The sequence below is a fragment of the Pseudophryne corroboree genome, assembly GCF_028390025.1.
Source record: "Pseudophryne corroboree isolate aPseCor3 chromosome 3 unlocalized genomic scaffold, aPseCor3.hap2 SUPER_3_unloc_29, whole genome shotgun sequence".
Taxonomy (NCBI): domain Eukaryota; kingdom Metazoa; phylum Chordata; class Amphibia; order Anura; family Myobatrachidae; genus Pseudophryne; species Pseudophryne corroboree.
The window spans coordinates 526,784-553,024 of record NW_026967518.1 but is presented as its reverse complement, the minus strand read 5'-3'; the positions used below and the strand labels follow the sequence as shown (position 1 = coordinate 553,024).

Below are 26,241 nucleotides of genomic sequence, written 5' to 3'. Positions count from 1 at the left end.
AGGGATAGACACTTATTTATAAGGTTGTCCCTATACATATATAGCGCTTTGGTGTGTGCTGGCAAACTCTCCCTCTGTCTCCCCAAAGGGCTAGTGGGGTCCTGTCCTCTATCAGAGCATTCCCTGTGTGTGTGCTGTGTGTCGGTACGCATGTGTCGACATGTATGAGGAGGAAAATGGTGTGGAGGCGGAGCAATTGCCTGTATTAGTGATGTCACCCCCTAGGGAGTCGACACCTGACTGGGTGGTCTTATTTAAGGAATTACGTGATAGTGTCAGCACTTTACAGAAAACTGTTGACGACATGAGACAGCCGGCAAATCAGTTATTGCCTTCCAGGCGTCTCAGACACAGTCAGGGGCTCTAAAGCGCCCATTACCTCAGTCGGTCAACACAGACATGGACACTGACTCCAGTGTCGACAGTGAAGAAACAAACGTATTTTCCAGTAGGGCCACACGTTACATGATCACGGCAATGAAGGAGGCTTTGCATATTTCTGATACTACAAGTACCACAAAAAAGGGTATTATGTGGGGTGTGAAAAAACTACCCGTAGTTTTTCCTGAATCCGAAGAATTAAATGAAGTGTGTGATGATGCGTGGGTTTCCCCCGATAAAAAAACGCTAATATCTAAGAAATTATTGGCATTATACCCTTTCCCGCCAGAAGTTAGGGCGCGTTGGGAAACACCCCCTAGGGTGGATAAGGCAGTCACACGCTTATCAAAACAAGTGGCGTTACCGTCTCCTGATACGGCCGCCCTCAAGGAGCCAGCTGATAGGAAGCTGGAAAATGTCCTAAAAAGTATATACACTCATACTGGTGTTATACTGCGACCAGCGATTGCCTCAGCCTGGATGTGCAGCGCTGGGGTGGCTTGGTCGGATTCCCTGACTGAAAATATTGATACCCTTGACAGGGACAGTATTTTATTGACTATAGAGCGTTTAAAAGATGCGTTTCTATATATGCGTGATGCACAGAGGGATATTTGCACCCTGGCATCAAGAGTAAGTGCGATGTCCATTTCTGCCAGAAGATGTTTATGGACACGACAGTGGTCAGGTGATGCGGATTCCAAACGGCACATGGAAGTATTGCCGTATAAAGGGGAGGAGTTATTTCGGGTCGGTCTTTCGGACCTGGTGGCCACAGCAACAGCTGGAAAATCCACCTTTTTACCCCAACTCACCTCTCAGCAGAAAAAGACACCGTCTTTTCAGCCTCAGTCCTTTCGTCCCCATAAGGGCAAGCGGGCAAAAGGCCAGTCATATCTGCCCCGGGGTAGAGGAAAGGGAAAAAGACTGCAGCAGACAGCCTCTTCCCAGGAACAGAAGCCCTCCACCGCTTCTGCCAAGTCCTCAGCATGACGCTGGGGCCTTACAAGCGGACTCAGGTGCAGTGGGGGGTCGTCTCAAGAGTTTCTGCGCGCAGTGGGCTCACTCGCAAGTAGACCCATGGATCCTACAGGTAGTATCCCAGGGGTACAGATTGGAATTCGAGACGTCTCCCCCTCGCAGGTTCCTGAAGTCTGCATTACCAACGTCTCTCTCCGACAGGGAGGCAGTATTGGAAGCAATTCACAAGCTGTATTCCCAGCAGGTGATAATCAAAGTACCCCTCCTACAACAGGGAAAGGGGTATTATTCCACACTATTTGTGGTACCGAAGCCAGACTGCTCGGTGAGACCTATTCTAAATCTGAAATCTTTGAACACTTACATACAAAGGTTCAAATTCAAGATGGAGTCACTCAGAGCAGTGATAGCGAACCTGGAAGAAGGGGACTATATGGTGTCCCTGGACATCAATGATGCTTACCTTCATGTCCCAATTTGCCCTTCTCACCAAGGGTACCTCAGGTTCGTAGTACAGAACTGTCATTATCTGTTTCAGACGCTGCCGTTTGGATTGTCCACGGCACCCCGGGTCTTTACCAAGGTAATGGCCGAAATGATGATTCTTCTTCGAAGAAAAGGCGTCTTAATTATCCCTTACTTGGACGATCTCCTGATAAGGGCAAAGTCCAGGGAACAGTTGGAGGTCGGAGTAGCACTATCTCGGGTACTGCTACAACAGCACGGCTGGATTCTAAATATTCCAAAATCGCAGCTGATCCCAACGACGCGTCTGCTGTTCCTAGGGATGATTCTGGACACAGTCCAGAAAAAGGTGTTTCTCCCGGAGGAGAAAGCCAGGGAGTTATCCGAGCTAGTCAGGAACCTCCTAAAACCAGGAAAAGTGTCAGTGAATCATTGCACAAGGGTCCTGGGAAAAATGGTGGCTTCTTACGAAGCGATTCCATTCGGCAGATTTCACGCAAGAACTTTCAGTGGGATCTGCTGGACAAATGGTCCGGATCGCATCTCCAGATGCATCAGCGGATAACCCTGTCTCCGAGGACAAGGGTGTCTCTTCTGTGGTGGCTGCAGAGTGCTCATCTACTAGAGGGCCGCAGATTCGGCATTCAGGATTGGATCCTGGTGACCACGGATGCCAGCCTGAGAGGCTGGGGAGCAGTCACACAGGGAAGAAATTTCCAGGAAACGTGGTCAAGTCTAGAGACTTCTCTCCACATAAATATACTGGAGCTAAGGGCAATTTACAATGCTCTATGCCTAGCAAGACCTCTGCTTCAAGGTCAGCCGGTGCGGATCCAGTCGGACAACATCACGGCAGTCGCCCATGTAAACAGACAGGGCGGCACAAGAAGCAGGAGGGCAATGGCAGAAGCTGCAAGGATTATCCGCTGGGCGGAGAATCATGTGATAGCACTGTCAGAAGTGTTCATTCCGGGAGTGGATAACTGGGAAGCAGACTTCCTCAGCAGGCACGATCTTCACCCGGGAGAGTGGGGACTTCACCCAGAAGTCTTCCACATGTTTGTGGACCGTTGGGAAAGACCAAAGGTGGACATGATGGCGTCCCGCCTCAACAAAAAACTGGACAGGTATTGCGCCAGGTCAAGGGACCCTCAGGCAATAGCTGTGGATGCTCTGGTAACACCGTGGGTGTACCAGTCAGTGTATGTGTTCCTTCCTCTTCCTCTCATACCCAAGGTACTGAGAATTATAAGACGGAGAGGAGTAAGAACTATACTCGTGGCTCCGGATTGGCCAAGAAGGACTTGGTACCCGGAACTTCAAGAGATGCTCACAGAGGACCCATGGCCTCTGCCGCTAAGAAGAGACTTGCTTCAGCAAGGACCCTGTCTGTTCCAAGACTTACCGCGGCTGCGTTTGATGGCATGGCGGTTGAACGCCGGATCCTAAGGGAAAAAGGCATTCCGGAAGAGGTCATACCTACCCTGGTCAATGCCAGGAAGGAGGTGACCGCACAACATTATCACCGCATTTGGCGAAAATATGTGGCGTGGTGTGAGGCCAGGAAGGCCCCCACGGAGGGATTTCAACTGGGTCGATTCCTGCATTTCCTGCAAACAGGAGTGTCTATGGGCCTCAAATTGGGGTCCATTAAGGTTCAAATTTCGGCCCTGTCGATTTTCTTCCAGAAAGAATTGGCTTCAGTTCCTGAAGTCCAGACATTCGTGAAGGGAGTACTGCATATACAACCCCCTTTTGTGCCTCCAGTGGCACCGTGGGATCTCAACGTAGTTCTGGGATTCCTCAAATCACATTGGTTTGAACCGCTCAAATCTGTGGATTTGAAATATCTCACATGGAATGTGACCATGCTGTTGGCCCTGGCCTCGGCCAGGCGAGTGTCAGAATTGGCGGCTTTGTCTCACAAAAGCCCATATCTGATTTTCCATTCGGACAGGGCAGAACTGTGGACTCGTCCCCAGTTTCTCCCTAAGGTGGTGTCAGCGTTTCACCTGAACCAACCTATTGTGGTGCCTGCTGCTACTAGGGACTTGGAGGACTCCAAGTTGCTGGACGTTGTCAGGGCCCTGAAAATATATGTTTCCAGGACGGCTGGAGTCAGGAAAACTGACTCGCTGTTTATCCTGTATGCACCCAACAAGCTGGGTGCTCCTGCTTCTAAGCAGACGATTGCGCGTTGGATTTGTAGTACAATTCAGCTTGCACATTCTGTGGCAGGCCTGCCACAGCCAAAATCTGTAAATGCCCATTCCACAAAGAAGGTGGGCTCATCTTGGGCGGCTGCCCGAGGGGTCTCGGCTTTACAACTTTGCCGAGCAGCTACTTGGTCAGGGGCAAACACGTTTGCAAAATTCTACAAATTTGATACCCTGGCTGAGGAGGACCTGGAGTTCTCTCATTCGGTGCTGCAGAGTCATCCGCACTCTCCCGCCCGTTTGGGAGCTTTGGTATAATCCCCATGGTCCTGATGGAGTCCCCAGCATCCACTTAGGACGTCAGAGAAAATAAGAATTTACTTACCGATAATTCTATTTCTCGTAGTCCGTAGTGGATGCTGGGCGCCCATCCCAAGTGCGGATTGTCTGCAATACTTGTACATAGTTATTGTTAAAAAAATCGGGTTGTTATTGTTGTGAGCCATCTTTTCAGAGGCTCCTCTGTTATCATGCTGTTAACTGGGTTCAGATCACAAGTTGTACAGTGTGATTGGTGTGGCTGGTATGAGTCTTACCCGGGATTCAAAATCCTTCCTTATTGTGTACGCTCGTCCGGGCACAGTATCCTAACTGAGGCTTGGAGGAGGGTCATAGGGGGAGGAGCCAGTGCACACCACCTAATCCTAAAGCTTTTATTTTTGTGCCCTGTCTCCTGCGGAACCGCTAATCCCCATGGTCCTGACGGAGTCCCCAGCATCCACTACGGACTACGAGAAATAGAATTATCGGTAAGTAAATTCTTATTTATTCGTGGTTCCGAAGCCGGACGGCTCGGTCAGACCGATCCTCAACCTTAACCTAAATTACTTTCTGCAGAAATTCAAGATGGAGTCTCTCAGAGCAGTGATCTCCAGTCTGGAGGAAGGGGACTTTATGGTCTCCTTAGACATAAAGGATGCCTACCTACATGTTCCCATTTATCCTCCTCATCAGGTCTTCCTGCGCTTTGCGGTTCAGGATTGTCATTACCAATTTCAGACGTTGCCGTTTGGGCTGTCCACGGCTCCGAGGATTTTCACCAAAGTGATGGCGGAGATGATTCTTCTTCGCATGCAAGGTGTCATGATTATCCCATACTTGGACGATCTCCTGATGAAAGCCAGATGCAGGGACAAGTTGTTACAGAACATTGCACTGTCCCTGAAGGTGTTGCAACAACATGGCTGGCTCCTCAACCTGCTGAAATCTCAGTTGATCCCTACGACCCACCTGTCGTTTCTGGGGATGAATCTGGACACAGAACTACAGAGAGTTTTTCTTCCGGAAGAAAAAGCTCTGGAACAAATCTTAAAACCAACCAGAGTGTCGATCCATCAATGCACTCGCTTGCTGGGAAAGATGGTGGCGGCCTACGAGGCCATTCAGTTTGGCAGATTCCATGCCAGAGTATTCCAGTGGGACCTGTTGGACAAGTGGTCCGGTTCCCACCTACACAGGCAACGGACGATAGTCCTGTCCTCAAAGACAAGAATATCACTGCTGTGGTGGCTGCACAGTTCTCACCTCCTCGAGGGACGCAGGTTCGGTATTCAGGATTGGATTCTAGTGACCACGGATGCAAGTCCCCGGGGTTGGGGTGCAAGGAAGATGGTCAAGTCAGGAGACTTGTCTCCACATAAACGTTCTGGAATTAAGGGCCATTTACAACGGCCTTCTACAAACTGAACGCCTTTTTCAAAGTCGACCCGTCCTCATCCAGTCGGAGAATGTAACCGCAGTAGCATACATCAACAGCCAGGGCGGAACAAAAAGCAGAGCAGCAATGGCAGAAGCCACAAGGATTCTCCGCTGGGCGGAGAAACATCTAAGCGCTCTGTCAGCTATCTTCAGCAGACACGATCTCCATCCAGGAGTCTTCACAGAAGTGACAAGTCGCTGGGGTACTCCCCAAGTAGACATGATGGTGTCTCGTCTCAACAAGAAACTCCAAAATGATTGCGCCAGGTCAAGGTACCCTCAAGCCATAGCGGTGGGCGCTCTGGTACAACCGTGGGTGTTTCAGTCGGTATGTGTTCCCTCCACTTCCTCTCATTCCGAGAGTGTTAAAAATTATAAGAAGAAGAAAGGTTCCAACGATCCTCATTGTTCCAGATTGGCCAAGGAGGGCTTGGTATCCCGATCTTCAGGATTTACGCATAGGAAATCCCTGGCTGCTTCCTCTACGAGAGGACCTGTTACAGCAGGGGCGTGTCAGTATCAAGATTTATCGCGGCTACGTTTGACGGCAGATTCTAGCCCAGAAGGGTATTCCCAGTGAAGTCATTCCCACTCTTATTCAGGCTAGAAAGGATTTTACGGCAAAACACGATCACCACATTTGGAGGAAATATATTTCCTGGTGCGAGTCTAAGAAGGCTCCTGCGGAATTTTTTTTAACTTGGACGTATTCTCCACTTTTTACAAGCTGGAGTGGATGCGGGCCTTAAATTAGGATCCATTAAAGTACAAATTTCTGCATTGTCAGTTTTCTTTCAGAAACAATTGGCCTCACTTCCTGAGGTGCAAACGTTTGTAAAGGGGGTGTTACACATCCAACCACCTTTTGTGCCTCCTGTGGCACCTTGGGACCTTAACGTGATGTTACAGTTCCTTCAATCTCACTGGTTTGAACCTTTTTCAAAAGGTGGATTTGAAATTCCTCACTTGGAAAGTGGTAATTTTATTGGCCTTGGCATCTGCACGTCGGGTGTCCGAATTGGCGGCCTAGTCTCACAAGAGCCCTTATTTGATCTTCCATGAAGATAGAGCAGAGTTGAGAACTCGTCAACAGTTTCTGCCGAAGGTGGGTTCTTCTTTTCATATAAACCAACCTAATGTCCGTCTCCCTCTTCCTATAACTGAGGTCTGGAGGAGGGGCATAGAGGCTTATACAGGATACTGTGCCCGGACGAGCGTACACAATAAGGAAGGATTTTGAATCCCGGGTAAGACTCATACCAGCCACACCAATCACACCGTATAACTTGTGATCTAAACCCAGTTAACAGCATGATAACAGAGGAGCCTCTAGAAAAGATGGCTCACTACAACAATAACCCGATTTTTGGTAACAATAACTATGTACCAGTATTGCAGACAATCCGCACTTGGGATGGGCTCCCAGCATCCACTACGGACTACGAGAAATAGAATTATCGGTAAGTAAATTCTTATTTTCTCTGACGTCCTAGTGGATGCTGGGGACTCCGTAAGGACCATGGGGATTATACCAAAGCTCCCAAACGGGCGGGAGAGTGCGGATGACTCTGCAGCACCAAATGAGAGAACTCCAGGTCCTCCTCAACCAGGGTATCAAATTTGTAGAATTTTACAAACGTATTTGCTCCTGACCAAGTAGCTGCTCGGCAAAGTTGTAAAGCCGAGACCCCTCGGGCAGCCGCCCAAGATGAGCCCACCTTCCTTGTGGAGTGGGCATTTACAGATTTTTGGCTGTGGCAGGCCTGCCACAGAATGTGCAAGCTGAATTGTACTACAAATCCAACGAGCAATAGTCTGCTTAGAAGCAGGAGCACCCAGCTTGTTGGGTGCATACAGGATAAACAGCGAGTCAGATTTTCTGACTCCAGCCGTCCTGGAAACATATATTTTCAGGGCCCTAACAACGTCTTGCAACTTGGAGTCCTCCAAGTCCCTAGTAGCCGCAGGCACCACAATAGGTTGGTTCAGGTGAAACGCTGAAACCACCTTAGGGAGAAACTGAGGACGAGTCCTCAATTCCGCCCTATACGAATGGAAAATCAGATAAGGGCTTTTACAGGATAAAGCTGCCAATTCTGACACGCGCCTGGCCCAGGCCAGGGCCAACAGCATGACCACTTTCCATGTGAGATATTTTAACTCCACAGATTTAAGTGGTTCAAACCAATGTGACTTTTGGAACCCAAAAACTACATTGAGATCCCAAGGTGCCACTGGAGGCACAAAAGGAGGCTGTATATACAGTACCCCTTTTACAAATGTCTGAACTTCAGGGACTGAAGCTAGTTCTTTTTGGAAGAAAATTGACAGGGCCGAAATTTGAACCTTAATGGACCCCAATTTCAGGCCCATAGACACTCCTGTTTGCAGGAAATGTAGGAATCGACCCAGTTGAAATTCCTCCGTCGGGCCTTACTGGCCTCGCACCACGCAACATATTTTCGCCAAATGCGGTGATAATGTTTTGCGGTTACATCCTTCCTGGCTTTGATCAGGATAGGGATGACTTCATCCGGAATGCCTTTTTCCTTCAGGATCCGGCGTTCAACCGCCATGCCGTCAAACGCAGCCGCGGTAAGTCTTGGAACAGACAGGGTCCTTGCTGGAGCAGGTCCCTTCTTAGAGGTAGAGGCCACGGTTCCTCCGTGAGCATCTCTTGAAGTTCCGGTTACCAAGTCCTTCTTGGCCAATCCGGAGCCACGAATATAGTGCTTACTCCTCTCCATCTTATAATTCTCAGTACCTTGGGTATGAGAGGCAGAGGAGGGAACACATACACTGACTGGTACACCCACGGTGTTACCAGAGCGTCTACAGCTATTGCCTGAGGGTCCCTTGACCTGGCGCAATACCTGTTGAGTTTTTCCCAACGGTTTATAATTATGTGGAAGACTTCTGGGTGAAGTCCCCACTCTCCCGGGTGGAGGTCGTGTATGCTGAGGAAGTCTGCTTCCCAGTTGTCCACTCCCGGAATGAATACTGCTGACAGTGCTATCACATGATTTTCCGCCCAGCGAAGAATCCTTGCAGCTTCTGCCATTGCCCTCCTGCTTCTTGTGCCACCCTGTCTGTTTACGTGGGTGACTGCCGTGATGTTGTCCGACTGGATCAACACCGGCTGACCTTGAAGCAGAGGTCTTGCTAAGCTTAGAGCATTGTAAATGGCCCTTAGCTTCAGGATATTTATGTGAAGTGATGTCTCCAGGCTTGACCATAAGCCCTGGAAATTCCTTCCCTGTGTGACTGCTCCCCAGCCCTGCAGGCTGGCATCCGTGGTCACCAGGACCCAGTCCTGAATGCCGAATCTGCGGCCCTCTTGAAGATGAGCACTCTGCAACCACCACAGGAGGGACACCCTTGTCCTTGGTGACAGGGTTATCCGCTGATGCATCTGAAGATGCGACCCGGACCATTTGTCCAGCAGATCCCACTGGAAAGTTCTTGCGTGGATTCTGCCAAATGGGATTGCTTCGTAGGAAGCCACCATTTTTCCCAGAACCCTTGTGCATTGATGCACTGAGATTTTGCTCGGTTTTAGGAGGTTCCTGACTAGCTCGGATAACTCCCTTGCTTTCTCCTCCGGGAGAAACACCTTTTTCTGGACTGTGTCCAGGATCATCCCTAGGAACAGAAGACGAGTCGTCGGATCCAGCTGCGATTTTGGAATATTGAGAATCCAACCGTGCTGCCGCAACACTACCTGAGATAGTGCTACGCCGACCTCCAACTGTTCTCTGGATCTTACCCTTATCAGGAGATCGTCCAAGTAAAGGATAACTAAAACTCCCTTCCTTCGAAGGAGTATCATCATTTCGGCCATTACCTTGGTAAAGACCCGGGGTGCCGTGGACCATCCAAACGGCAGCGTCTGAAACTGATAGTGACAGTTCTGTACCACAAACCTGAGGTACCCTTGGTGAGAAGGGTAAATTGGGACATGAAGGTAAGCATCCTTGATGTCCAGAGACCCCATGTAGTCCCCTTCTTCCAGGTTCGCAATCACTGCTCTGAGTGACTCCATCTTGAATTTGAACCTCTGTATGTAAGTGTTCAAAGATTTTAGATTTAAAATTGGTCTCACCGAGCCGTCCGGCTTCGGTACCACAACAGTGTGGAATAATACCCCTTTCCCTGTTGAAGGAGGGGTACCTTGATTATCACCTGCTGGGAATACAGCATGTGAATGGCTTCCAAAACTGCCTCCCTGTCGGAGGGAGACGTCGGTAAAGCCGACTTTAGGAAACGGCGAGGGGGAGACGTCTCGAATTCCAATTTGTACCCCTGAGATACCACCTGAAGGATCCAGGGGTCTACTTGCGAGTGAGCCCACTGCGCGCTGAAATTCTTGAGACGGGCCCCCACTGTGCCTGAGTCCGCTTGTAAAGCGTCATGCTGAGGGCTTGGCAGAGGCGGGAGAGGGCTTCTGTTCCTGGGAACTGGCTGATTTCTGCAGCCTTTTTCCTCTCCCTCTGTCACGGACAGAAAAGAGGAACCCTTTGCCCGCTTGCCCTTATGGGAACGAAAGGACTGCGCCTGATAATACGGCGTCTTCTTATGTTGAGAGGCGACCTGGGGTAAAAACGTGGATTTCCCAGCTGTTGCCGTGGCCACCAGGTCTGAAAGACCGACCCCAAATAACTCCTCCCCTTTATAAGGCAATACTTCCATATGCCGTTTGGAATCCGCATCACCTGACCACTGTCGTGTCCATAACCCTCTTCTGGCAGAAATGGACAACGCACTTACTCTTGATGCCAGTCGGCAAATATTCCGCTGTGCATCACGCATATATAGAAAAGCATCTTTTAAATGCTCTATAGGCAATAATATACTGTCCCTATCTAGGGTATCAATATTCTCAGTCAAGGAATACGACCACGCCAACCCAGCACTGCACATCCAGGCTGAGGCGATTGCTGGTCGCAGTGTAACACCAGTATGTGTGTAAATACATTTTAGGATACCCTCCTGCTTTCTATCAGCAGGATCCTTAAGGGCGGCCATCTCAGGAGAGGGTAGAGCCCTTGTTTTTACAAGCGTGTGAGCGCTTTATCCACCCTAGGGGGGTTTCCCAACGCACCCTAACCTCTGGCGGGAAAGGATATAATGCCAATAACTTTTTATCGGGGGAAACCCACGCTTCATTACACACCTCATTTAATTTCTCAGATTCAGGAAAACTACAGGTAGTTTTTCCTCACCGAACATAATACCCCTTTTGGTGGTACTCGTATTATCAGAAATGTGTAAAACATTTTTCATTGCCTCAATCATGTAACGTGTGGCCCTACTGGAAGTCACATTTGTCTCTTCACCGTCGACACTGGAGTCAGTATCCGTGTCGGCGTCTGTATCTGCCATCTGAGGTAACGGGCGCTTTAGAGCCCCTGACGGCCTATGAGACGTCTGGACAGGCACAAGCTGAGTAGCCGGCTGTCTCATGTCAACCACTATCTTTTGTAAAGAGCTGACACTGTTAATTCCTACCAACAGTTCACCCACTCAGGTGTCGACCCCCTAGGGGGTGACATCCCTATTACAGGCAATTTGCTCCGCCTCCACATCATTTTCCTCCTCATACATGTCGACACAAACGTACCGACACACAGCACACACACAGGGAGTGCTCTGATAGAAGACAGGACCCCACTAGCCATTTGGGGAGACAGAGGGAGAGTTTGCCAGCACACACCAGAGCGCTATATATATATAGGGATAACCTTATATAAGTGTTTTTCCCCTTATAGCTGCTGTATTGTTAATACTGCGCCTAATTAGTGCCCCCCTCTCTTTTTTTAACCCTTTCTGTAGTGTAGTGACTGCAGGGGAGAGCCAGGGAGCTTCCCTCCAAAGGAGCTGTGAGGGAAAATGGCGCCAGTGTGCTGAGGAGATAGGCTCCGCCCCTTTTTCGCGGACTTTTCTCTCGCTTTTTTATGGATTCTGGCAGGGGTTAAAATTCATCCATATAGCCCTGGAGGCTATATGTGATGTATTTTCGCCAGCCAAGGTGTTTTTATTGCTGCTCAGGGCGCCCCCCCCTAGCGCCCTGCACCCTCAGTGACCGAAGTGTGAAGTGTGCTGAGGAGCAATGGCGCACAGCTGCAGTGCTGTGCGCTACCTTGGTGAAGACAGGATGTCTTCTGCCGCCGATTTTCCGGACCTCTTCTTGCTTCTGGCTCTGTAAGGGGGCCTGCGGCGCGGCTCTGGGACCGGACTCCATGGCTGGGCCTGTGTTCGATCCCTCTGGAGCTAATGGTGTCCAGTAGCCTAAGAAGCCCAATCCACTCTGCACGCAGGTTAGTTCGCTTCTTCTCCCCTTAGTCCCTCGATGCAGTGAGCCTGTTGCCAGCAGGTCTCACTGAAAATAAAAAACCTAAAACTAAACTTTTAACTAAGCAGCTCAGGAGAGCCACCTAGTGTGCACCCTTCTCGTTCGGGCACAAAAATCTAACTGAGGCTTGGAGGAGGGTCATAGGTGGAGGAGCCAGTGCACACCAGGTAGTCCTAAAGCTTTACTTTTGTGTCCAGTCTCCTGCGGAGCCGCTATTCCCCATGGTCCTTACGGAGTCCCCAGCATCCACTAGGACGTCAGAGAAAATAAGATTTTACTCACCGGTAAATCTATTTCTCGTAGTCCGTAGTGGATGCTGGGCGCCCATCCCAAGTGCGGATTGTCTGCATTACTTGTACATAGTTACTGTTAACTAAAACGGGTTATTGTTGAGAGCCATCTGTTCAGAGGCTCCATTGTTATCATACTGTTAACTGGGTTTAAAATCACGAGTTGTACGGTGTGATTGGTGTGGCTGGTATGAGTCTTACCCGGGATTCAAAAATCCTTCCTTATTGTGTCAGCTCTTCCGGGCACAGTATCCTAACTGAGGTCTGGAGGAGGGTCATAGGGGGAAGAGCCAGTGCACACCAGTTAGTCCTAAAGCTTTCTTTTAGTTGTGCCCAGTCTCCTGCAGAGCCGCTATTCCCCATGGTCCTTATGGAGTTCCCAGCATCCACTACGGACTAGGAGAAATAGATTGAGTAAAATCTTATTTTCCATAATGTATTTTATTTCCAGCAGATGGACACACAAGCAGAAATATCTCAGAAGGACATCTAATGTTATCCCCGGATTGTGACATAAAAGATAATGACAGTAGACAGGATTCTCCAGGAGATAACCCCATTACCCCAATTATACATCCAGCTCTATCAGCTGATCCCTCTGATCCAGTGAAACGTTCTCCTGATCACTCTGATATTGGTGCATCTGTTACAGCTCTGACAGTAGATACAGTGTTTCCATGTTCTGTAGATGCCAAATGTTTTACACAGAACACAAAGCTTATTACCCATCATCCAGCTAAGGCAGGTGAGAGGCCACTGATATGTTCTGAGTGTGGGAAATGTTTTACATACAAATCAGATCTTGTTATACATCAGAGAAGTCACACAGGTGAGAAGCCATTTCCATGTTCTGAGTGTGGGAAATGTTTTACACTGAAATCACATCTTGTTACACATCACAGAAGTCACACAGGTGAGAAGCCATTTCCATGTTCTGAGTGTGGGAAATGTTTTACAAAGAAATCAGCTCTTGTTACACATCAGAGAAGTCACACAGGTGAGAAGCCGTTTTCCTGTTCTGAGTGTGGGAAATGTTTTGCATGCAAATCAGATCTTGTTACACATCAGAGAAGTCACACAGGTGAGAAGCCGTTTTCCTGTTCTGAGTGTGGGAAATGTTTTGCATGGAAATCAGATCTTGTTACACATCAGAGAAGTCACACAGGTGTGAAGCCGTTTTCCTGTTCTGAGTGTGGGAAATGTTTCGCATTTAAATCAGTTCTTGTTAAACATCAGAAAAGTCACTCAGGTGAGAAGCCTTTTTCCTGTTCTGAGTGTGGGAAATGTTTTACACTGAAATCACATCTTGTTACACATCACACAAGTCACACATGTGAGAAGCCATTTCCATGTTCTGAGTGTGGGAAATGTTTTACAAAGAAATCAGCTCTTGTTACACATCAGAGAAGTCACACAGGTGAGAAGCCGTTTTCCTGTTCTGAGTGTGGGAAATGTTTTACACAGAAATCAGCTCTTGTTACACATCAGAGAAGTCACACAGGTGAGAAGCCGTTTTCCTGTTCTGAGTGTGGGAAATGTTTTACACAGAAATCAGCTCTTGTTACACATCAGAGAAGTCACACAGGTGTGAAGCCGTTTTCCTGTTCTGAGTGTGGGAAATGTTTTTCACAGAAATCAGCTCTTGTTACACATCAGAGAAGTCACACAGGTGAGAAGCCGTATTCCTGTTCTGAGTGTGGGAAATGTTTTGTACGGAAATCAGTTCTTGTTAAACATCAGCGATTTCACAGATGAGAAGCCATTTTCATGCTGTGAGAGAAATAAATCTGCTCTTGTTGAACATATTAGACATTATCCAAGTACGGAACCATTTAAATCTTCTGGAGTATAATTATCACTGTCGTCCAATGTTCCTCAAGGTTGAATCCTATCTCCTATGCTTTATAAAATATACATGCTACCACTGGGTGATATAATCAGACGTCATGGCCTGGTCTACCACTGCTATGCTGATTACCTGCTTTTTGCTCCATGTACTGAGAACCTAATACCAATAAATGGTTGTCTAGCTGAGCGCCAGGGGTGGATGATGCCAGTTGGCTGTGACTCAGTCTTTGTTAAACATAATAGAAGCTCCCCAACAAAGGACAAGACTTTACCAACCATCTGGATTTATGCTTCGGTGTTCAGAATTGCAAAATACTGAACATGTGCTGAATCTTTGTGTTGTCCTGGTATGTGGCTGACACAGACATCAGGTATCCGCCACATACAAATCCACATTCTTCCATCTGTGGACCATAGCCAGAAACAAGCTTTTGATTCCCTCAGAAGTTCATAGACTACTGCAATGCCATCTACCTGGGTCACCCAGCAAAAGAATTACGGAGCTTGCAGCTAGTACAGAATGCAGCAGCCAAGCTGTTACCTAACCAGCCCGTTCCTGCCGCATAACACCAATTCTCTACTCCCTTCACCGGCTGCCTGTAAGATGACAAATCTGTTTCATAATTGGCTAACTGACCTTCCCAGACCAACATTACATGGTCCAAGGTACTAGAAGCAGCTCCTGCCTCCTTACTGCCCTGCTTGCTTCTACAGATGAAGGACTGTTACCGGCAGTACCAAGAATCTCCTGTCATTCATTTAAGGGTTGAACTTTTAGCTTTGCAGCCTTGACCATGGAACTCACTGCCTTGCACAGTCCAAGATGCCTCCACTCTAGAGACCTTCACAAGCAGACTGATGACTGTTACTCACGCTTTTCATTAATGTACCTCTATTTCTCATACGTCCTAGAGGATGCTGGGGATTCCAAAAGGACCATGGGGTATAGACGCATCCGCAGGAGCTTGGACACACTGTAAAGACTTAAACTGGGTGTGAACTGGCTCCTCCCTCTATGCCCCTCCTCCAGACCTCAGTTAGACTTTGCGCCCAGGAGTGATGGGTCACACACTAGGGGAGCTCTACTGAGTTTCTCTGAAAGACTTTATGTTAGGTTTTTTATTTTCAGGGAGACCTGCTGGCTACAAGCTCCCTGCAGTGTGGGACTGAGGGGAGAGAAGCAGGACCTACTTCTGTGAGTTTCAAGGCTCTGCTTCTCGGCTACTGGACACCATTAGCTCCAGAGGGTTCGATCACTTGGTGCGCCTAGCTTCTTGTTCCCGGAGCCACGGCGTCAATCCCCTCACAGAAGCCAGAAGAAAGAAGTCGGGTGAGTATTGGAAGAAAAGAAGACTTCAGACGGCAGAAGACTTCAGTAATGGAAGTACAGTGGTAGTGCTGCTCTTCATGCTCCCACACACCAACGGCACTCACAGGGTGCAGGGCGCTGGTGGGGGGGGGGGAGCGCCCTGGGCAGCATGTTACTGGTCTGCTTAATGTGAACTGGCAAAAAAAAAAGCATTTAGGTGCCGAGGCACCGTGGTTCATCCCCCGCCAGTATACTTGAATTATTTCCCCGACACCGCTTATACGGGTGCAGGGCACGCGGGGGGGAGCGCCCTGGGCAGCGAGTCAGTTTTAACAGTTCTTACTCACGCTGCCGGGGGCTCCGTATACAGACCCCCGTAGGCGCATTATGCCGTGGTCCCCGTCGGCCGCCATGGGTACAGGGCGCCGGGAGGTGGTGGCGTCCGGGGCAGCATAGATAGTTAGAGCTCCCGGGCGCCGCACACGGGGACCCACCATGAGAGCGGCGGGTGCGCGATGCGCCGGAACTCCCGCTTCCCCAACGTTGTCTGGGGCACAGGGGGGCCTAGTATTTAGTACTCGGCCGAGAGGGGCGGAGCTTAGCCTCACCCACTCAGTCAGCGCCATTTTTCCCTGCTGTCCCCGCCAAGAACAAACAGTGGGGAACGCAATGTTTGGACTCTGTTGCCCTCCCAGAGGTGTAATCTCCCTGTGTATAGGTTCCCCCGGCTCAATATAAGGTTTTATTTATATATATATATATATATATATTTCTTTATTTTTGTCGAGCGGGCTTAAGTGCACTGGAAAGGAGCGGAGCTTAGACCTCACAGAGGGGTCAGCGCCATTTTCCAAAGTTCCCCACCGGGACTTGCTGTATACTAAGAAGGAAGGGGGACACAGAGTGTTTTAATGCTGTATGGGTGTCATACAGCATTAGGATTGATAATGGACTCAGAATCCTTATTGTAATACATAAATACACTGTTTCCCTGTTTTATTTACTCACTATTGGTTAGTCGACGTGTGTCGACAGGTGTGAGGGCTTTGTCAAAGGCGTCTGTGGGGATAACTGTCGGTTGATTAAGCTCTAGATTGGCCGGGACGAGTTGGTTTCGATGCTCTCAAGGAGTCCGAATATTAATCTCGCGGAGAGAAATCTATGACAGTCAACTCCTGGTCGACGCAGAGCCCGGTCGCAAGGGATCATACACAGGCAGCTAAGTGAAATTTTATTTCTATACTTTGACCTTATTTGCAATGGATGCACTTGAGGGAGTGTGGTAGTCGGGTAAGCTTCCGATAGAATTATCCTACTCAGAGTGGGTAGGGCTTGCCTATGTTTATTTTTCCTTATAACATTACAGCAGGCTGCCAAGTGACAGCAGGTGGTGTGACCGGAAAAATGCGGAGGAGGTCTCCGGGAGATGCTGGTGGGAGGTATACAGCTGTTTGGTGTGGCCTCTCTTCAGTTAATCTCGGCGGTATCCGCTGATAAGGCTAAATTCGTGAGTTAACCTCCTTCACAACGGTGGATGACGCATTATTTTGTGGGATGCAGTCGTTTAACCGGTTCGAGACCGTTCTTTTTCCTTTTCTGTGTAGACAGTGGAAGGTGAAAAGGTAAGTGTTCTGCAACCTGGTTAGGTTCGCAGAAGTGGATGTAGTTTCTGTTTCCACTATATACACCACTTGTCGCTGAGTCTATCTGGCTGGTCCCCACTTCGGTGACCACTTGTCCACTAATTTTCAGTTAGTCTAGGAATAGACTACGACATGTGAGTTATTTATAGAAGCCAAAGGGGAACATTCTGAATTACGGTTGTTTCCCCTTACTGTTTTTTCTAATAGATTTTGCCTCTCCCCTATGGAAGGGGAGGTAACACGCAACGCCTTACAGAGGTGCGTCACGTTCAGGACATTGTCTGGTTGTCCCTGTAAAAAGGTGCATATCCTTGTTTATTTGACGGTTCTTCGGCGCAGAAATGGGCCTGTTGTTCCCAACGACGCAGATGTCAGAAGTGGTTTTCAGAGTGGATACTGACCGGTTAAGGTTTGGTGTTTTCCTGTGGAAAGAGGTCTGAGGGTCCAGAGTTGGATCGACTTTGAGGTGACACCTCATCAATAGGTTCCATTAAGAAGACAGATGGATGCGGCATGAGAGGTTTTTTTTCGGAGAGCAGGTCTAATACCAGAGTGATTTTCATGGGACCAGTTGGAAATGTGGTCCGGGTCTCACCTGCGCATCCACCGGAATATAATCAAAACGGCCAGGACATCGCTCCTGTGGTGTCTGCTCGATTTTTTTCCTTATAGAGGGATAAAGGTTTAGATCTTGGTGTCCGTGCATATAGATCTCCGAAGCTGGGGAGCAGTCCTTTGCAAGGGACGTATTTCCAGAGGATGAGGTCAGGTTGGGAAACTTGTCTGCTGTAAGTTTTGGAATTAAGAGCTATTTTAGACGAACGTGTTCTTCATGCTCTGACGTGTTAATTCTGCCAGAAGCCTTGTCAGAAATGGCGTAAGTAAGCCGCTAGGGCGGAACAAAAAAAAAACCACGAAAATGGCAGAAGATGCGCTGTTTGCAGTTGAGGGGGAAGTCTGGTAAACGCTATGTTAGCAGTCTTCATTCCGGAGGTAAATGACGGAGACATAGATTTCCTTTGCGACATGATATTCAGCCGGGAAAAATACTGTCATTATTGAGAAGCTTTCCCAGACGTGCCAAGTCTTTGTGGAGTGTCGCAATTGGACATGTTGGCGTTTTGCCTCAACGTGAGACCTCGAGGAGAGGGTTCCAGGTTAAGAGACACTCAGGATATAGCAGCAGACATCCTTGTGACACTGTTTTTAGTCGGTCGAGGTGGCCTCTCCGCTTTCACTTTTCTGGCAGTGGTAAGCGTAAGATGATCGATGATCCTCTGAACTCCGGTCTAACCAGAGAGGGTTGGCTATCCAGTTTTCATGGTTTACTCCTAGAAAATTACTGCCCTCTTCCTTTACGTGACGTAATGTTACAACAGGATCAGGGCGTGTATCAGGACTTACCGCGGCTGCGTCTAATGGTGGGGCGGTTGAAGGTCGTATCCTAAGCTGAATGGGTGTTCCCAGTGAAGTCGTTTCTTCAATTCTTCCGGCTTGGAAAGAACTCACGGCACAGCGTTACAACCGTTGTTGGAGTAATTATGTGTCTCGGTGTGTATCCAGGAAGGCTCCTATGGAGGACTTTCAGCTAGGTCCTGCTTATCCATACGTTACAAGCCGATGTGAAGGCAAGACTATATTAAGTTTCTTTGCGGAAATTCTCGTTTGGAAAGTGGTCAGGTTTTTTACTTCGACGTCCGCAAGGCGGGTGTCGGAAGTGGTGGTCTTGTCCCACAAGAGCCTTGTTTGATCTTTCAGGTGGATAGAGAGGAATTGAGTACTCGGTTGATAGTTCTACCAAGAGGGGTTTCGCAGAAATCAGGCTTTTGTTGATGCAGGGGGTTACTTAGGCATTAGCTAGTTCAAACCCCCTTGCTCTAGCCAGGGTTTTGAGTATGCAAGTCATCTATTTGGCTTAGTTTGGAGTAACAGAGACCCTGTTTATGTGGTATGTTCCCAGCTTACTTTGGGAGACTGCGTTATGGAGTTTGTTACATGCTGAATCTGTGATGCGGTCTGGCATGTTTGTTCTACGGCTGCTTTGCCGTCACCGAAGTCGGTGAAGGTTCCTTCTTTTGGGAAGACGGGATTTTCTTGGGCGAATGCCCGAGGAGTCTCGGCGGTTCAACTTTGCCGAGCGGATTCTTGGTCGGGGTCAAAAGTTTTTGCCATGCTTTACAAATTTGATACCCGGATTGTTGAGGACCTTATGTTTGCTCATTCGGTGCTGCAGAGTCGTCCGCACTCTCCCGCCCATTTTGGAGCTTTGGTATAAACCCCACGGTCCTTTTGGAATCCCCAGCATCCTCTAGGACGTATGAGAAAATAGGATTTTGGTACCTACCGGTAAATCCTTTTCTCTTGGTCCGTAGAGGATGCTGGGCGCCCGTCCCAGTGCGTACGGTGTCTACAGTTATTGCTTTTTGGTTACACCCTGGTGGTGTGTCTTCTCTATCTGGTGGTTGCTACCGTTGTTCATGACATAGCATGCAGGGTCCTATTTTTGTTTCTGTGGACACACGGGTTGTGTTACATATTCTCTCAGCATGTGGCTGGGTTTTGTTCATGCCGTTGACTGGTATTCTACTGAATGCCACGTTCTACGGTGTGTTTGAGGTCTGAGCTGGTATGACACTCACTGTGTTTATAACAAAAAATTCTTTCCTCGAAATTGTCCATCTCTCCTGGGCACAGTTTTCTAACTGAGGTCTGGAGGAGGGTCATAGAGGGAGGAGCCAGTTAACACCAAGTTTAAGTCTTTACAGTGTGCCCAAGCTCCTGCGGATCCGTCTATACTCCATGGTCCTTTTGGAATACCCAGCATTCTCTACAGACTAAGAGAAAAGGATTTACCGGTAGGTACCAAAATCCTATTTTACTTCCTAAATAATACATCCCAAATGCTTAGGTCTTTTTTCTGCTGTTTATTTTGTATCTTGTGCTTTGTGTAAATGTGAATGTCTAATACCAGTTTCCACAATCTGTATTGCTACAGGACATTGGAACGTGTTTTCACTTCTAGTTTGCCTAACTTGTTGCTGACACTCATCTTGATAAGGAGTGTTTTCTGATACAAGATCCTATCCATATATACCCTGTACATTACCATGTGCATTAGAGTCACCCAGGTTCCATCTGCGTTGGTTTGTTGTATGTTACATCTATATGGTGCAGATACTCCCCTGTATGATTTCATAATAAAAGCTTTTGTTTGCATCTAATTATTGCATTATAGCTTTTATTTTTATTCTGTTTTATATTCCCGTCTGAGTAATTACGCCATAATGTCTAATCTCGGAGTGGACCCCAGAAGATGTAAAGAAACCGTGTAAGTGTTCCATCATTCTGTTTCGTGTAAGAATACAGGTAAGTGATGGCACGGTGGTCACTGTCCGTCACATTCAGGTGGTATAATGGAAGTGGGACTGTCTGGGCTTATTCTAGTCTACTGCAGAAATAAAAAAAATCAGCCTGTATCCTGCTTATAAAAATTACAAAGCACATAAATCAAGCTTGGTAGGACAAGACAGAAGCCACATTAATGGTGGCACATCATATGGGCCCTCATTCCGAGTTGTTCGCTCGTTGTTATTTTTTTTTTTTTTGCAACGGAGCGATTAGTCGCTAATGCGCATGCGCAATGTTCGCAGTGCATCTGCGCCAAGTAAATTTGCTAATAAGTTTGGTATTTTACTCACGGCTTTATGAAGAAATTTCTTCGTTATGGTGATCGGAGTGTGATTGACAGGAAGTGGGTGTTTCTGGGCGGAAACTGGACGTTTTATGTGTGTGTTCGAAAAAACGCTTGCGTTTCTGGGAAAAACGCGGGAGTGTCTGAAGAAACGGGGGAGTGTCTGGGTGAACGCTGGGTGTGTTTGTGATGTCAAACCAGGAACGAAACTGACTGAACTGATCGCAGTGGCAGAGTAAGTCTCGAGCTACTCAGAAACTGCAAAGAAATTTCTATTCGCAAATCTGCTAATCTTGCGTTCGCAATTCTGCTAAGCTAAAATACACTCCCAGAGGGTGGCGGCTTAGCGTGTGCAAAGCTGCTAAAAGCAGCTAGCGAGCGAACAACTCGGAATGAGGGCCATAGGCTGAAGACCCATGCTTCTGGTATATATGGCATAACTCACTCTTTGCCCACAAAAACCTTCCTTTCACCATTCACAATGTCCACCATTGCCCCTTAAGAAGGGACACAACTTTCCTTTGCTTGTTCCACCTCCTCCTCTACAGAGCCCAGGACCACCTTCATGTTTGTCAAGGGGCGCTTGGACCCCGAAACGTCGGATCACTTGTGTGTGAAATACACTTGAATCTCAAACAGACTTGGAGTGCCGCCTGCTTTGTTGTTTACTATATATATATATATATATATATATATATATATGTAAACAATACTCCGGCACTCCTGGCCTCCCCAATTGGGTGTACCTTGCTCCGGTGCCCTCCTCAGGGATGAATCCCTATATACTCACAAACACCAAATATGAGGCGGCACTCAGCAGACTTGTGAAAAAATCAATCAAGTGTATTCAATACGGCCAACGTTTCGGGGACCACCTCCCCGTCTTCAGGACAAGTGTACAGTGACAATCAAACCATTTTATAACAAACAACTTACCCTCCCTGATCAGATTCCCCGCCAGCGTCTTCCACGGCCGCGTCTCCCGCGCTCCCAGCCCGGCGTCCACAGCGTACCACGTGATGCCCACCACGTGATGCAGAAGTGACGTCACGGCGCCCGGCTCGGTCGCGTTACCATGGGGACTCTGAAAACAAAACATACAGCATGGACTGGATTAGCCGGCTAGATCATTTCGTATTTGTTAGTGCAACGCTTTCATTAAGACAGTAAAGGAAAAGAGAAATAGAAAAATATATATAATCATGAAGTGGAAACCATATATAAATAGTGCATAATGCAAATTCATAAGATCCCAATATGGGAATTACATACTTATATTAAAATACACGATCTAGCCCGCTGACCCCTGTCCATTAAAAACTAAACAATCCATATTAACACATGATACTCACGTGTTAAATCACAGTGCAACATATAATAAATACATATATGTGAATAAATTATTATTAAAAATAATACATATATAACCCAACATATATCAAATAATAAATATGTATAGATCCAAACATATAGTGTATTTAAAACATATAGTATATTTGATATCAACCTCTCAGGTGGTCCTCAACTCCACCTTAATTAGAAAAGACCTACTAACTAGAATTTAACATTGCTAAACAATGTGGTTTTTGCAACATACTGTTTCTAATACGTATGCATAACACTTAACTCTCACTGATACTCTGTAGCTATAATCATATAAAATTGATCAGACCTAGGCTCTCATTTAAGCCCCCTGGCTTCAATGTGTTTAATCTGTGAATCCACATGGATTCCAACTGTAGGAGTTGTTTACCCCTGTTCCCACCTCGCTGTGATGGTGGTACGTGATCTATGATTCTGTGTTTAAAAGTGGCCATCCCATGTTTGAATTCCACAAAGTGGCGGGCCACTGGCTGTTCGCCACTCCCTGATGCCAAAGCATTCCTGATGGCTTGCCTATGTTGCGCCATCCTGACTTTGAACTGACATTCGGTCTTTCCTATGTAGTACCGCCCACACGGGCAAATTATGGCGTATACTACAAATCTCGAACTGCATGTTAGCGGCCATTTTATTGGAAATTTTTTGCCACTAAAGGGGTGGGAGATGTTATCCCCAGGGGACATGTGTGAACAGGTTGTGCACCCCGTGCATTTGTAGCAACCATTTTTTCGTGTCAGAAAATTAGTAGGGGTGGTCTTTAATTTGGACAAATCTGTCTTTACCACGATGTCCCTAATGCTTCTACCTCTTGTATCCAGGGGACATTTACACATTTGAAAGACTCTAACATGTTATTAAGAAAGTTCCTGGACATTGATCATGTACCGCCAGATGTGACCATGGCAACAGCTGACGTCACAAGCCTGTACACCTGTATACCCCATGCACAGGGGTTGCAGGCAGTGAGGCAATTGGTTACAGGAAATTTGAGTTATTTGGGACCAGACATTGATTTTTTTATAAGTTTGCTTGAGTTCACACTTACCCACAATTTTTTTATCTTTGAAGAAAGGTTCTATAGACAGCGGACGGGGTGTGCCATGGGATCCCCTGTGGCACCCTCGTTCGCTAATGCATATATGTGGGAAGTGGAGAGGTCAGTATTTTTTACTGATCCCGGAATAGCTGAGCGGTTATTCATCTATTTTCGTTATAAAGATGACCTACTCTTCTTTTGGAGAGGAGAGGCCCAAGAACTCAGCAAACTGGTGTCTGCTCATAACGCCACGATTAGTCCCATTAAATTGACACTGACATGCCATAAGTCTGAAATTTGTTTTTTGGATATCAGGATTAGGCTTCAGGAGGGTAAGATTATGACAGGTTTATTTAAAAAACCCACTGATCGTAATACGATCTTAAGATACGACAGTTTTCACCCCCCTGCCACAATTAACGGTCTGCCATACTCTCAATTTTTGCGAGTTTGCAGAGTTAATAATGAGGAAACCGAAAAACTAAAACAGCTTGATGAGATGGAACTAAGATTTCGACAAAGAGGTTACCCCATAAAACTATTACAGGGGGCTAGAAGGAAAGCACAGGAAAAGGATAGAGTAACACTTTTGCAGACTCAGGGAACACAGGAAAAGTCAGGAGTTATCCCATGGGTTAATGAATATAATGTGAAAAGTGATCAGGTCAGTAAGAAAGTAAAATCTCTGTGGCCCTTGGTGTCTACTGACCCAGAACTGAAAGTTTTTCATGACAAAAGGTTAATGCCTAGTTATACAAGAGGTAGAAGCATTAGGGACATCGTGGTAAAGACAGATTTGTCCAAATTAAAGACCACCCCTACTAATTTTCTGACACGAAAAAATGGTTGCTACAAATGCACGGGGTGCACAACCTGTTCACACATGTCCCCTGGGGATAACATCTCCCACCCCTTTAGTGGCAAAAAATTTCCAATAAAATGGCCGCTAACATGCAGTTCGAGATTTGTAGTATACGCCATAATTTGCCCGTGTGGGCGGTACTACATAGGAAAGACCGAATGTCAGTTCAAAGTCAGGATGGCGCAACATAGGCAAGCCATCAGGAATGCTTTGGCATCAGGGAGTGGCGAACAGCCAGTGGCCCGCCACTTTGTGGAATTCAAACATGGGATGGCCACTTTTAAACACAGAATCATAGATCACGTACCACCATCACAGCGAGGTGGGAACAGGGGTAAACAACTCCTACAGTTGGAATCCATGTGGATTCACAGATTAAACACATTGAAGCCGGGGGGCTTAAATGAGAGCCTAGGTCTGATCAATTTTATATGATTATAGCTACAGAGTATCAGTGAGAGTTAAGTGTTATGCATACGTATTAGAAACAGTATGTTGCAAAAACCACATTGTTTAGCAATGTTAAATTCTAGTTAGTAGGTCTTTTCTAATTAAGGTGGAGTTGAGGACCACCTGAGAGGTTGATATCAAATATACTATATGTTTTAAATACACTATATGTTTGGATCTATACATATTTATTATTTGATATATGTTGGGTTATATATGTATTATTTTTAATAATAATTTATTCACATATATGTATTTATTATATGTTGCACTGTGATTTAACACGTGAGTATCATGTGTTAATATGGATTGTTTAGTTTTTAATGGACAGGGGTCAGCGGGCTAGATCGTGTATTTTAATATAAGTATGTAATTCCCATATTGGGATCTTATGAATTTGCATTATGCACTATTTATATATGGTTTCCACTTCATGATTATATATATTTTTCTATTTCTCTTTTCCTTTACTGTCTTAATGAAAGCGTTGCACTAACAAATACGAAATGATCTAGCCGGCTAATCCAGTCCATGCTGTATGTTTTGTTTTCAGAGTCCCCATGGTAACGCGACCGAGCCGGGCGCCGTGACGTCACTTCTGCATCACGTGGTGGGCATCACGTGGTACGCTGTGGACGCCGGGCTGGGAGCGCGGGAGACGCGGCCGTGGAAGACGCTGGCGGGGAATCTGATCAGGGAGGGTAAGTTGTTTGTTATAAAATGGTTTGATTGTCACTGTACACTTGTCCTGAAGACGGGGAGGTGGTCCCCGAAACGTTGGCCGTATTGAATACACTTGATTGATTTTTTCACAAGTCTGCTGAGTGCCGCCTCATATTTGGTGTTTGTATATATATATATATATATATATCTTTAGGATTGTTGAAGTATCTTCAATTTGTGATTTTGTTAAAATATGATAAAACCACAGGATATCTGCTTTTGGGAACTAATGTTTATTGGAATTTTGTGTGCTAAATCATATACACCCAGAATTGGGGATTAATCCCTGTTAGACAATTATATATAATCTCCTGTGTGTTTCTCATTGCACTGAATTTTATGCATTATTGGGGATCAATCCCTGTTAGATTATCATACTCAGCTATTGTACTTACATCACTGCCTGATTTCTTTTGCTCTCATTAGTATAACAATCAGCACAAATGTTGCTTAATGCTCTGTTCTTATACCAACAATAATTCAGGCATTTATGATATGCTCAAAATAAACAATGTGTATGAGTATCCGCACACTGGAATTGACTGCACAGATTGGAGATTTACCCACCTACGGTCAAACCGCACTGAGTATGCCCAATCTCGTCTGATCTTGGAAGCCATACACTGCAGGGCCTGGTCAGTACCCGGTTGGGAGACCACCAGGGAATACTAGGTACCGTAGGTATTTTATTCTCCAGTCATTTGTGTCCTTACGATTTTCTGTGCAGATTCAGGTATTTAATTTCTACTTTCATTTGTGCTAGTCTGACAGGCTACAGCTGAACCCAACGGAGTTACCCTATTCCCAATAAAAAAAATTATCAATTAAGGAAATCTCTAGACCACTAAGGGAATAAAGATAAATTCGCTCATCTAAATCCTATCGCTCAAAATTGTAGCAATTATGCTTTGAA

At 46.8% G+C, this 26,241-nt stretch overlaps 2 protein-coding genes and 1 pseudogene across 2 annotated transcripts in view; all 3 read left to right on the top strand.

Annotated features, from left to right (window-relative positions):
* LOC134983916 (uncharacterized) overlaps nt 1-13,123 on the top strand; it is a 29,524-nt gene extending 16,401 nt beyond the window's left edge. The window contains exon 4 of the mRNA XM_063949526.1: nt 13,092-13,123. Coding sequence (XP_063805596.1) covers nt 13,092-13,123 — 32 coding nt within the window. The remainder of the gene's footprint in view (nt 1-13,091) is intronic.
* Nucleotides 1-19,905, top strand: part of LOC134983913 (oocyte zinc finger protein XlCOF6-like) — a 127,435-nt gene extending 107,530 nt beyond the window's left edge. Inside the window, exon 2 of the mRNA XM_063949524.1 lies at nt 13,129-19,905. Within this exon, the coding sequence (XP_063805594.1) occupies nt 13,129-14,138 (1,010 nt within the window). The 3' untranslated portion in view covers nt 14,139-19,905. The remainder of the gene's footprint in view (nt 1-13,128) is intronic.
* A 5,988-nt stretch (nt 19,906-25,893) lies between these two features.
* LOC134983927 (5S ribosomal RNA) lies at nt 25,894-26,012 on the top strand (annotated as a pseudogene).
* The last annotated feature ends 229 nt before the right edge of the window (nt 26,013-26,241 follow it).